This window comes from Xenopus laevis, chromosome 7L, assembly GCF_017654675.1.
Source record: "Xenopus laevis strain J_2021 chromosome 7L, Xenopus_laevis_v10.1, whole genome shotgun sequence".
Lineage (NCBI taxonomy): Eukaryota > Metazoa > Chordata > Amphibia > Anura > Pipidae > Xenopus > Xenopus laevis.
The window spans coordinates 100874226-100887662 of record NC_054383.1 but is presented as its reverse complement, the minus strand read 5'-3'; the positions used below and the strand labels follow the sequence as shown (position 1 = coordinate 100887662).

Here is a 13437-nt window from a genome sequence, read left to right as displayed (position 1 = left end):
CAGACGTGAAAATTAAGAAGCGCGAGGAGGAGCAGCCTACTGCCTGCTCTGAGGCAAGCGGTAAGTACAGGGCTCTGCGGGCTCCTCCTGGCACAGCTTCTGGTACAGTAGTTATACGTAAAATATCTCTAACAGCATATAAGTAATGTGCAAAGATCTATACCATGTTGCAAAAAAATTCACGGATGGATTCATTTTAGATATTTGAAAAAGAAAAACACAACCATTGCTTTTATCAAAGTGACTTTTCCCTTTGCACTTTGCTCCTGGCTATTCTCCATTCACTGCAGCCTCTCACTTCTCTATTCTGAGAACTTTTGATGAGCTTTTCTGGCTTCATGATGGTTTTATAGAGAGGCACTTTGCAGCGTTAACCTAGAAATTCGTTATTTTTTTCCATGGTCAACTATCAGCCATATGTGCTCCGTTCAAGAGCAACTGGAAAAATTTGCCCCTGAATTAAAAGGTAAAAATATTGTCAATGTGCATTTGATAAAATTAAAACAATAAATATAGTGTGCTATTTCAGTATGTATTCAAGGCCAGACTTCACTCAATTGATGTGGGATAGGAATTCATTAAATACTCCCAAGCAGTTACTGTCTTGTGTAACTGCTTATAAATATATAAAGCCCAGTACCTATTGGAATGTAGGTGACCCTGCATTTTGTCACCTGTGTCACCTACAGCATGCCAATGGCACCCAGCACAAAAGGACCTCGACCTTCAGCCCTGTGCCGTTATATGGTCATTGAACTCCTTGGTGACTTATAAATATCCCTTTTTACAATAGGGGAGTATATGATTCCCTATATAAACAATGTATAACCACCAAGGCACCTTTTTTTAAAAGTCTCTATAGTAGGTTTACACTCATTAGCCGCACTTTTAGTATAGCCAGACTATGTGTTTCCCTGGAAGCTCCGTCCCTGGCCTCCTCTTATAAATCACAGTTTTGTCGAAGTATGGGAATCACACTCTGTAGGCAGAATAACTGCATTTAAGATTTATTAAATTTCCACACAACATGTTTCGGGCACCAAGGCCCTTTATCAAGTTACTTACCAAGGCACTTGATAAAGGGCCTTGGTGCCCGAAACATGTTGTGTGGAAATTTAATAAATCTTAAACGCAGTTATTCTGCCTACAGCGTGTGATTCCCATACTTCGACAAAACCTTCTTTTAAAAGACAGCTCAAAAGTTTCATGACCAGTATAAAACCACTCGGTCGGCTGAGGCATAATTTCGGGGACTCTTCCTGTATTTTTGACACACGACAGCAGATCTGTCTCATACTGCAAATATGAATGTGTCAGGGAATTGAAATGTTGTTTTTATTTATAATACATACAAATATTATTTCATAATAAAGCACCATTTTTTGTGTTATTTTCCTTTCAGAAACTCCCAGCTTTAATTGAGCACTTTGCACTAGATCAACTAGTGACCATGATCAAAGTACAATTCGTAATTCGACAAACTGCTTTAAATTAGGGATGCACCGAATCCACTATTTTGAATGCCCGAATCCTTCAAGAAAGCTTCGGCCGAATACCGAACCGAATGCTAATTTGCATCTACAAATTAGGAATGGGAAGGGGAAAATATTTTTTACTTGTTTTGTGATAAAGTCACACGATTTCCTTCCCATTCCCTAATTTGCATATGCAAATTAAGATTCAGTTCGGCCTGGCAGAAGGATTCTGCTGAATCCAAATCCTGCTGAAAAAGGCCGAACCATAGATTCGGTGCATCCCTAATGTTTCCATAGTAGAATATTTTGAATCATCTAAAAACAAAATTAATAATTGAACAGGGTCGGACTGGGACACAGAGTATAAACCCGATGGACCCCGGTTCTCCAGACCCACTCTCTGGATCATCAGCAAAGAAAAACAGAAAAACGCACGTTAAAAAACCTGCTCATGTGCATAAAAAGAAACAGTCAGACCCTGTATTTGAATACCAATCCAGCTGACACTGTTAAAATAAGGTTGTAGTTATGGTAACGTGGCAAAATACATAAAAGGAACAACCTTGTCATGTGCATTTAAATGAAAGAAGTGCATTTAAATGAAAGCATTGTATGAAAAATAAAATTTAGACTAGTTTGCTAAATACATAACATGAATATATTAACATGTTTAAATCGAAGGCCAAAAAGCTCTTTGCACTGATATCCAGTTGTGACAAGATGCGCTATGTTGCCCCAGTTGAATAAAATACATTTAAACACTAAAAAACCACAGGACTGTTTTGCAATTTCAGGTACAAGCCAACACTGCGTTCCCTATACTCATATACATTATATATAATAATGGGGCAGTCTTTGTAATATATTAATTGTACCATTTCTTATACAAATAATACACAATAATATTCATGTTGTAATGGTATCATTCCCTATATTGAGAATGGCTACTGAATAAACAGGCTCTCATCATGGCAACAAAACCCACTGCACTTTATTCTTCAACTTAATTGAATTTAACTGAACTCAGCAACCATGATTTAACTTGCTGTTATAACTGCCCTGCCTGGGCTGCATGCGTGATGTCACAATGCTCTGAATCTCACAGCTGTTCAAACAAACAGTTGTCATTATGATGTCATAATGGACAAAGTCAAGGTGTACAGCTGCAGCCCAGAGATTTCTCATTCTTGATCAGGAGACTGAGGTGAGTAGATCTCTGTATATTTGGGAGAAAACTTTATTAAAAATAACCGTTTTACTGGTACAGTGGGAGCTTTCAGACTACTAGTGGTATCATGAATATGGTAGAATTTGAATTAATTGACTAAAATGGAGTCTGTGGGTGATAGCCTTCCTGTATTATGGATCATTCTCAAAAACAGGTTTCTGGGTAATGGATCCCATAGCTGTAAATGTATCTATACGCACACACTCACAGACATATATACAGTATATATATATATATATATATCACAGTCCAGTGAGTATCCTCACTCCAAGGCAAACTCTATTGCGGCCTATATAGCCGGAGTGCATGGTTAAAATATATATAACCTTCAATTCAAGAAAAACGGCACTCCCATGTAAAAATTCTCAATCATTTATTCCGTTGTACCATTATCCAACGTCCTTGTTAGGACCTTTCTCAATGATGATACAAAAATACATTGACCAATCTTAAATAGTCTAACATATTCAAATTCTCCAAGGGGTGCTTGTTATCCAAACCTGTTAATGAAGTGATTTAACCCTTGTGACCATCTTCATATATGTGACATAAAAATATTCGCATATACATCATACATACCATAAATATCATAAATTAGTGTATAAAAACGTGTAAAAAAATTTACAAAACATTTTGTGATATCAAACAGTGTATGTTATGTGTACTTGTAAAATTCATTTTGTCCACAAGATGTCACCGGTGTGTTTCATAAGCTCGTGTTACAGTGCTCAATTAAATTCCATATGTTACAAAAGTGTCCTAAAAGGAAAAGAGAAACAAAGTTGTAGCTAAATTGTATCCATAATTTATAAAACATTTCCTTTCACTGTAAAAGCCACAGAATAAATAGAAAGTTTGTAAAAGAACTACCAAACTCTATTTATCCATTTAGATCAACTCTACAACTTACAACTTGATCTGCCCATTCATACCTTTTGGTGAGACGCAATTGAGTTCATAAATCCAAAAGGCTTCCCTTTTCAAAAGCGCTTTTCCTACATCACCACCTCCTGGATGCATTTGTATCTGCTCTATCGGCAGGTATCTAAAGGAGGAGGCACTATGTTTGGCCTCCGCCCAATGCTTGGCCACCGGCTGTTGGGCTTTGTCCTGTTTCAGGTCGTCTTTATTCTTATTTTTGACTCTCTCTGGGTCTAACGCAGCCCTAATACTCGCTCGATGCCTATCCTTTCCTTTAGCTGCCTCACCTTCTTGCCACAGTACAATAAACCACAAGGGCATTTGATTATATATACCACTAGCGTGGAGGTGGGGGCTGTTTGGGCCTCATATATATATATATATATATATATATATATATATATATATATATATATATATAGGGATATTACATAGAAAAAAGTATTGGGATTACTAAACGGTTTCTTTACTGAATGGTTTTCTGTTTTTTCTCTCCACAGAAAGAATATTTTATCGTATCAAAACAACAAAAAAAAAATCTAACATCTAAAAAAAAAACAACTAACATCAAGATGTGGAAAACTATTTTCAAATGTTTTTGTTTTCGCAAGGTAAGGACGTTGTTTTTTCTACTATAACATGACATATTTCATTTAGTGAATAACTTCATGGGGGAGAAACTTGTCCTCAAACTCTGTTACTGGATTATCTCTGAACATTGTTCTGTTTGTGACAGTTGCTAATACTAATAACATGATGATGAGATAGAGACAGACTGACTGCTCCTCAATATATCTGTATTGTGCTACAGTCACTAGTGCTGTTTCCATTCATTTTTGTTATATGATTTGGCTTTAGTATAGGGGATACACTACGTTATACTTGTGTTTGCACCAACTATGTCATTTACAGGGATGGCTGGGCGAATTTTTTCGCCTTGTTTCGCCACGGAAATGACGCCCATGGACTTGCATGGCGGGAAAAAAACAAATGACGCCCATAGACTTTAATGGGAGTCAGTGACATTTCGCCGGCGGCAAATTTTTGGCGAAACTAAACGGGTCAAATTCAAATCAAATCACTACAGATTACTGACCCAATAATCAAATCCTTATTACCATATTTAGATTGCTGATAACTCCCAATATCTTGTGATTTTAAGGGTTTGAATTCAGCTCCACCAAATCCAAAAACTGAAATTGTATTTAATATGTGATTTTATTACAATCAAAAGCATACTGCTATCTACATTTATGTGTTTTCTATTAACTAAGGGAAGTTGGATTTATATCATTTATATAATTATAGTTTTCCTATTTGCTCATTTCTTTTTTTGTAATAATTTTTTTTTGTCTTCTTAGAAAAGAAAAGTTAATCATCCAACCAAAGAATCTGTTGTGGTAAGTGATGAAGAATTGGACAACATTAAAAGAAGTGACACAATTTTCCTATTAGTGCTATCAAAACCAGATTATTTCCTTGCCTATAGATTTATACCTTGATGAAGCTGCACCATCAATTCTTACTGGTCCAAAAGAAAAACACTGGGTAAACTGGATTTAGCTAGTTTATTCACAATTGGCAACATTTCCCAATTATTTCTCATCTGAATAATAATCAGTTGTCCGTGACTTGATAAACATGGGCACCTTCCTTACTTTTAATGTCATTTAATAGTGACATTCAGCTACAGAATAATCCATTACCATTTCCATAGATGGCACATTTCATAACGGCATGGACTTTATTGTTAAAACCGTTTTCTTTGTTAATGAAAACTCATTCTCTCCTGTCAAAAGGAAAACACATTGATTTTATAGTATTATCAAAATAAATCCCTATACTGACCGTGCATTTATTTAGACATTATTATTATATCATATTTACTCATATTAGTTATATCTAATTAAAAGCATATTTTTCCAAAACAAGCCACACTCCTTTAGTCATAACTAAGCATATATGATAGGCCTTTAATTGCATAAAGTAACACCACCATTTTTTCACTCAACTGTTTTTATATCTTGTGCTTACTATTATTAGTATCATTACCAAAGTTCATTTTTCTGATTAGATTCCTGGGTCTACCCCCTCCCCAGCCAAGTTCCAAGCCTTTTCTAGTGGGCCGAGCTCCAAAAGTTTAACCACATTTTGACATGAGAGCTGTTAGCTCAGTGCTCCCCATTGGAACATCACAATATTCCTAGAGGAGAACACTGATCTAACAGTCTCATATCATTGCTCTTAACCAGGATAACCTGGTGATACTCTGCAGGAAAGCAGAAAAGAAGTGGTATAAAGCCATGGGGCTGACCTCGGCATAGTTGATTGGGCAAAATGGTTGCTATTAATGGAAACAGAAGAATATACCATTTAATATGATGTTTTTTGAACAGCTAACTATAACCAATGAACCCTAAATATGTGATATAAATAAGACTTTCATCTACGTTTGGATCATTAATACTTTGGGGGTTATTTACTAAACTCCGAATGCAATACCCCAAAGTTTACAGAGTTTTCAGGTGAAAATTCCAGAAAAATCTTAAAATTTGTGAAATTAGATTTTTTACCGCAAAGCAAATTTTCGGGAAAATGTAAAAATAAGCATAAAAAACCTGAGCAGACTTTGATAAATAACCCCCTTATACCCTTGCCCCCCAACACATTCCAGAGATGTGTGGCTCTAATCTACTTTCCTCTCTTAATCATGTACAACCTGTTGGCAATGCCACTTGTCTAGTAAGTTGTACAGAAACATAAAATTGATTGATTTTATGAAGTTGGGTGAATTTGCTTTATACAAAAAACATGCTAGATATTAAACTACAGCATTATAAGAAGTTGATCAATTAACTAACTTTATTCCTTTTAGGAATTAAAACCAGAGGAAGAACTGGAGCCGGCTATAACCATCTGCCAGGTAAGCATAAGAGAGGAAGAGTAGTAGAGAATTTTAAAAAAATCACCCTATGTTTTATGCAAGATTGTAGTTTAATAATACAATGTTTTTCTTTCCCTTTCTTAACCAGAAGACTCCAGAAACCCCTGATATTGACATCTGTCAGGTAAGAGAAAATGATATGGTTGTAGAATAAAAAATATTTTAAAGGAACATTAAACCTAGATTCACTCAGGGGGGGAAAATTTGTTAGGCACCACCAACTTTGGCACTGGTGAGCAGGCCCGGACTAGCAATCTGTGGGTTCTGGCAAATGCCAGAGGGGCTGCTATAAGTTGCCATATAAAGTCAGTATTTAGTGGGCTGGTTGGGGCTATTTGCCTCTGTGTAACTGAAATGCCAGGGCCTATTTAAATTCTCAGTCCGGATCTGCTGGTGAGCCTGTCCCACCTCCCCTTCTGAATTGCCTGCAAGTACAATTTGCTTATGGCCTTATATAGAGGGGTTTGGGTGTTGCAGTTCTTCTTTATTCAAGTGGGTTCAGTTCACATATCTACAAATTCTATCTCCTCTAAACAGGAGACAACGCAGAAATCAGGCAATGACACCTGCCAGCCTGAACTCGAAAACCAGCAAGAGAGTGCTGAAGTAAACGAGGAAAACCAGCAAGAGAGTGCTGAAGTAAAAGAGGAAAACCAGCAAGAGAGTGCTGAAGTAAACCAGGAAAACCAGCAAGAGAGTGCTGAAGTAAAAGAGGAAAACCAGCAAGAGAGTGCTGAAGTAAAAGAGGAAAACCAGCAAGAGAGTGCTGAAGTAAACGAGGAAAACCAGCAAGAGAGTGCTGAAGTAAACCAGGAAAACCAGCAAGAGAGTGCTGAAACAAACGAGGAAAACCAGCAAGAGAGTGCTGAAGTAAAAGAGGAAAACCAGCAAGAGAGTGCTGAAGAAAACCAGGAAAACCAGCAAGAGAGTGCTGAAGAAAACCAGGAAAACCAGCAAGAGAGTGCTGAAACAAACGAGGAAAACCAGCAAGAGAGTGCTGAAATAAACGAAGAAAACCAGCAAGAGAGTGCTGAAACAAACGAGGAAAACCTCAAAGTCATCGATGAGGTATGAGCAGAAAGATCTAATTAAACCTTTATATTAATTTATTAATGATATCTCCTGAGACACATATGGACTTGTGCCTTATGAATCGGATAAAAGCAATATTTTCACACCAAGACTTGTAGGATAAAAATCCCACATTCAAAATAAAAACACAGGGCATGTATTACACAATGCATTAACATTATCTCACCCCTACGGGGTAGGGTCCTCCATCCTTTTGTCTCCTTGTCACTGAGCATTTCATTTGTATTGTAATTATATTTTATATTTATGTGAATTGTATTTCTAATACTGCACTTACTGTCACTTATTATTGCAGTGACCACTTGTTTGTTACTACTAATTTATTGTTTTGCTGTACAGTGCTTTGCCCTCAAGGAGTGGTATACAAATAAAAATATACATACATACATACATCTCACTTGCTTATATATAAGGCTTGTTTTAGAATATTTATTTATTCATTAAGCTGAATTGATACAATAAGAGAAATTATGGTTTATAAAAAAGGACACAGCCAAACATAACAATCATTCAGCCAGCACCACAACTCTGCTTTCTTTACTTATTTATAGACATGAAGTTTGGGTGTTGCAGTTCTTTTTTTAAAATCAAGGGTTCAGATCAGTCATCTAAAAATACATTTTCTTTGTCCTAAATAGGAGATAGCAGAGGAATCAGGCACCAACACCTGCCAGCCTGAAATCTCCAAAATCTCTGAGGAGCAAGTGGGCGACAACAACAACCAGGTAAGTCTTAAAGCCTTTAAAAGGGTTTGAGCAGAATTATTTAATTAAAACTTTTCATTAGTCTATATTTAAATGGTCTGCTCTTCTGTATAATGAGCTGCTCTTATCTCAGAGACTGATGTAGCTGCTTGTAATTTGAATTTAGACATGTCGAAATGGCTTCTCAAAACCAATCACCAGTTGACTGAGAAGTCTTCTGTATTAAAAAAAAACCAAAGCTCTTCTCAAAGCTAAGTATAGTTCAGCACGAACCCTGATTAATGAAATGATCTGGAAAAAAAAATTCAAACCAGAAAAATGTGCAGTTTTCTTTTTTTCAAAGTTTTTCTCAAGTTTTTACTGAAAGCTACCCTTGAAAACTAAATTTTTTGGGTAAAAACACAACTCGATCTTTAATAATGTACCCCCATAATGTCCGTTGAAGCAACTGCACTCCAGGGTTCAGTTCGTCTAACAAAAAAAAATCTCTCTTTGAACCAAGATGTATCAGTAATTATAAAAAATAGTATACTTTATATGTGTGAGCCTAGCTATGTTACCGAACATATTGACAACCCCTCTCCAGTAAATAAACCTTTCCTTTTCCTTCAAATTATAATTTTAGCAGCTCCCCAAAAATAGTTGATCTAAAAATATGTTTTTTTGTCTTCCCCAGGCATATCAACATCTACTTGCAACTAAATACCCGGTAAGCAGCTGTAGAACTGTATTTTGGAACACAATGACGCAAAAACTCTACTTTAATGGTTTGACTTAAATATTCCAGTCCTCAGCCTTCTCCCCTAATACACTAGTTCCCAGTTCCCCCTACACCCCCTGTGCTTCTTTCATGTTGGAAAGGTTATTTGTCCAACTGCCTTAAATTCAGTTTTGTATTTATCATGTTTTTTTATACAATGCTATTTTTTTAGAAGCCACGGAGTTATGTACAAGTCCTGGAGCCCATCGGAGAGGACAGCTACGGTGTCATTTATAATGTAAGATATTTTAGTTACTGGGTAATTTTTGTCACATTTTGGGTGATTCTGTAAATACAGCCAATTAGTTGAACCCTCTAGAGTTTTGTCCCTTCTTTGTTTTCTTGTGCTTCTGAAGCTGCCAATAAACCTTCCCATATCCACACAATATATGCGTTTGCTTTTCCATAATGTTCCAAACAGTAATGATCACAGAGATTCTTTTGCTTCTTTTGTTGTAGGGATGGCACCGTAAAGAACAAAAGGAGGTGGCAGTTACCATCATGAAAGATGAAGAGGTAATGGGTCTTGATACGATTACTATAATTAAGGACTAATAAGCTTTTTTGTAACACCTACATTATGATTTGTAGTAGTAGGGTAATTTGCTAAGCTAATAACTATGTATCTGTAAAAATAAGTGAATACCATTTGAGAAATGTATGGGATTAAAGAAATAAAAGAACTGAGAGAGTTAATCATATTATGCAATTCTCATGTACGGGTATGACAACGTTGACGTTTTTTTGAAATACAAGTTAGGTCGGGGTATTTGAAATAGTCATTTTACCATTGTATTCACTTTACTTCTTTTTTTTTAAACTAGAAGCAGAAAGAAGTCCTCAATGAACTGCAGGTTCTAGAAACCATTTCTGGCCATGGAAACATCATTGGCTATTACGGGGCATATTTCCAACCTGCCTCTGTAAAAATGCCAGAATATGAGGGACTGTGGATTTCAATGGAGCGTTACAGTGGGACATCGATAAAACAGCTCTTTAACAGCAACATATCCCACTCCTTGAAAGAGGGCTGGATTGCTTACACCTGCAAGGAGGTATTAAAGGTATGTCTCAAGTGAAACTCCTTGGTACTGTTCTGGATAAATCTATTTCATTAAACGGCAAAAAAAATATTTATATTTTCACTTTTCCTTTATTCAGGGCCTGTGCCACCTTGATAAGCACAAGGTGATTCATCATGACTTAAGGCCAAACAACATTATGATAACATCTGATGCAGAAGTGAAGATCAGTAAGTGATACCAAAAACCTGAACAAACGGATATTTATTTCTATCTTCATGGTGGGTTGCATTTATAAATGAAAATTAAAATTTCTGCTTTTGTTATACAATTTCAGGTGATGTCAGCTATGCCACCATTGGTGAAAACAGTCATAGTACTGCAGGTGCTCTTCCATACATGGCACCAGAAGTACTGGCCAACACTGACTATAAGGTCATAGAATACACCTCTAAGGTATTGTGATGTCTTCTCTCTCGTTTTATATATAATGTATGAACTTATACAAGGTGCACTGTGTGGACTTTTTAACTCACGTCACATACCCTCTCATAACAGTGAATACAAAGCTGTAATATGGTTTCTGTGATATGAGAGGGGGAATCTGAAGTGAAGGAGAGAACTGCAGGGCACAGGAATGTTAGAAACCAACTCCACTTGACTCTTTATGGGATTTTCCAACTCTGTGTGACACACTCAGCCTGGGGTGTTTGGGGTCATTTTTTAAAGATCGCATCACTTCAATACTTGGAATTAAAATTTTACATCCTCTGATTTTACATTTTACAATTGGTCCCACCAATATATAATGCTTAATGAATTTTCCTGATTTTCCAACACATAATATGGGGGTTCTACTATATTTTCTTACAAAATAGAATTATTGTGAGGTTGCAGATGCATAGATAAAAGAATGATCTGTAATTGTTTTTTTCATGTGACCTGTGTATATTCTTTTCTAATAGTTGCCTTTTCTTCCATATTTCAATATGTAGGCTGATGTATGGTCACTGGGAATCTCCGCCCTTGAAATGGCAGAAGGATACTACCGTAAGTAAACCCCAGTGTGTGTGCTATAGTGCATAAAGAACTGTTTGTAAAAAGTTTAGAGGACATTTAGGTGTCACGCTTTAACACGGGATATTATTAAATATTGAAAACTATGAGGCTGGTTAGTAAGGGGCTGATTTACCAAAATTTGAATTTGCCAGTTCCAAATAGTCAGTATGCTGGCAATCAAGAAACAAATATACAATAAAGTTATTTAGATTTTTTCAAGATTTGTTGTTTTTCAAGAAATGTTGTGATTGTCAATCATATTCTCATCTTGTATTTTCTTCCAACCTAGCATTCAGCAGATTTCCCAGCCATGCACGCATCAAAAGAATAATGCATGGTCCTGCTCCAGTATTGCTATGGGACTCATGGTGAGTGATTTCCACTGAAACAGGAAGAGAGGGTGAGGTGGAGAGGGTGGGAATGAAAAGGAAACGAGGAGAGGGTAGGGATATTGATAATGTGGTAAAGGGGTGTACAAATGAGAGAGTCAAGGAAACATTTGGGGAAATAGGCAAGGGAGAAGTTATGCCAAGGGGGGACATTGGGAATTGGGGTAAAGTAAGGATGGGGAAGAGATAAATGGGAAAGAAGTGAGTGAGGGTGAAGATAAAGTGTTATATGTGTAGCTCTTGAATGCTCAGTTGCAGGAGCTCATGCTTAGCTTAAGATCTTGGGGTTATTATCTGGCAGCGAATACAAGCCAGGCCAAGATGTTGGCAAAACCAGAGAGATCATATTATGGTAGAAGGTAAATGTACTCTAATAATTTAGGGTTAGTAAGTAAGCAAAATAGACCCCCCTAATCAAGCAGATCAGTTGAACTATTAGAAGGGAAGGATCTCACTGTCCATTACCTTCTTGAACAGCTTTTGTCTTGTTATACTTGGTCTGTGTTGTGATTGGGCACAGAGTAACATGATCAAGATCACAATGTTTAACAAAAGGACTTTCCATAAAATAGAAGCTTATGGGGTATATAGGGCACATGGCTGTGCTGGTTCTATTCACAGTCTTTTAAATGCATGAGCTCTGGGAATTTAGTTATTATACAACATGAACAATTATAATTTTGCATCTGTTTCTTTTTTCCAGGAGTGACAACTTCCATGATTTTATAAAGAAATGCCTCCAAAAAAATCCGGATTGGAGGCCATCTGCAGAGCAGCTACTGTCACACCCCTTCGTTCATAACATCTGGAATGAAAGGGGTGTGAAAAGTAATATCAAGTGGCACCTGCAGAGAGGTAAGGGAACTGTTGATTCTCATTATAGTTCACTTGATGTATAGACCATATCCATCTACTGCTCTTATTCTTACAATATTCTCTGGCTTTCATAAATATACTATAATTCTGTAACTAAAGCGCCCATAATAAAGGGTGAGATTAGGGCAGAGGTCATTGAACTAGGCCAAATCTATGAGAGAGATAAACATGATGAGATGGGAGAAAATTTTATTATTAGTTGTAGTAGTTATAGTTGACCTAAATTAGCAGCAAAGGGAATGAGATATAAATAATGGTAAATAAATATTTGAAAAAATAAATTTCAGAATTATACACACACCATCTCCATGGCTAACACTGAGCAATCTCTCCTTAGAAATGAAGCACTGAAGTAAGAAAACATCATGGCAGCCATCGGGGGAGGGACGGGGGCACATGTACAGGGGCCCTATGTCATCTTTGGGCCCCGCAGAAAAACTTGGTCCCGATGGCAGCTAGAAGATTGACAACAGCGATTCACAAGATTGACATCAATATGATATTTTAAATAATAAACATCTTAAAAATACATTGGCCCCTGTTGTATTTTTTTAATAGGGAGACATTGCTAATAACCTCCAAGCCCATTCATATCCATCTTCCTTTTAATATTAGTTTTAATGACCTGGACAAAATCGCATAAACAGTCTTATGTGCTTGTTTTATCCACCCTGGTCCTGCTGGTAATTCCTGTGTTCTATTAATGGGTTCCATCAATATCTTTTCTTGCAGCAAGTGAGATGGCTAGTGCCATTTTTAACATGGTGCAGTGTGCCAGGGTAAATGTCTGCAATATTGTATTCTTTCTAGCGCTCCAGAAGAGCTGTTCATTTCAATATAGATCATAATAATAATAAATCATAATAATAAGAAATAGTAAGAAATAGTAACATAATAGACGAGGTTGACAAAAGAACATCGAATTCAACCTTTTATAAAAAAAAACCCAATTGAAGCCTCTCCAATT

General features: G+C 36.6%; 1 protein-coding gene across 1 annotated transcript; it reads left to right on the top strand.

The window, feature by feature from the left end:
* Positions 1-7483: 7483 nt before the first annotated feature.
* On the top strand, positions 7484-12999 carry LOC108697014 (traf2 and NCK-interacting protein kinase-like; the record flags this gene model as incomplete). Its single annotated transcript, XM_041569385.1, has 12 exons — positions 7484-7636; positions 8299-8385; positions 9041-9073; positions 9297-9362; positions 9584-9640; positions 9949-10188; positions 10286-10376; positions 10484-10602; positions 11142-11196; positions 11495-11573; positions 12298-12449; positions 12808-12999. Coding segments are annotated over 12 exons (1146 nt in total), but the record flags the coding sequence as incomplete, so codon positions are not given.
* Between the last annotated feature and the right edge of the window lie 438 nt (positions 13000-13437).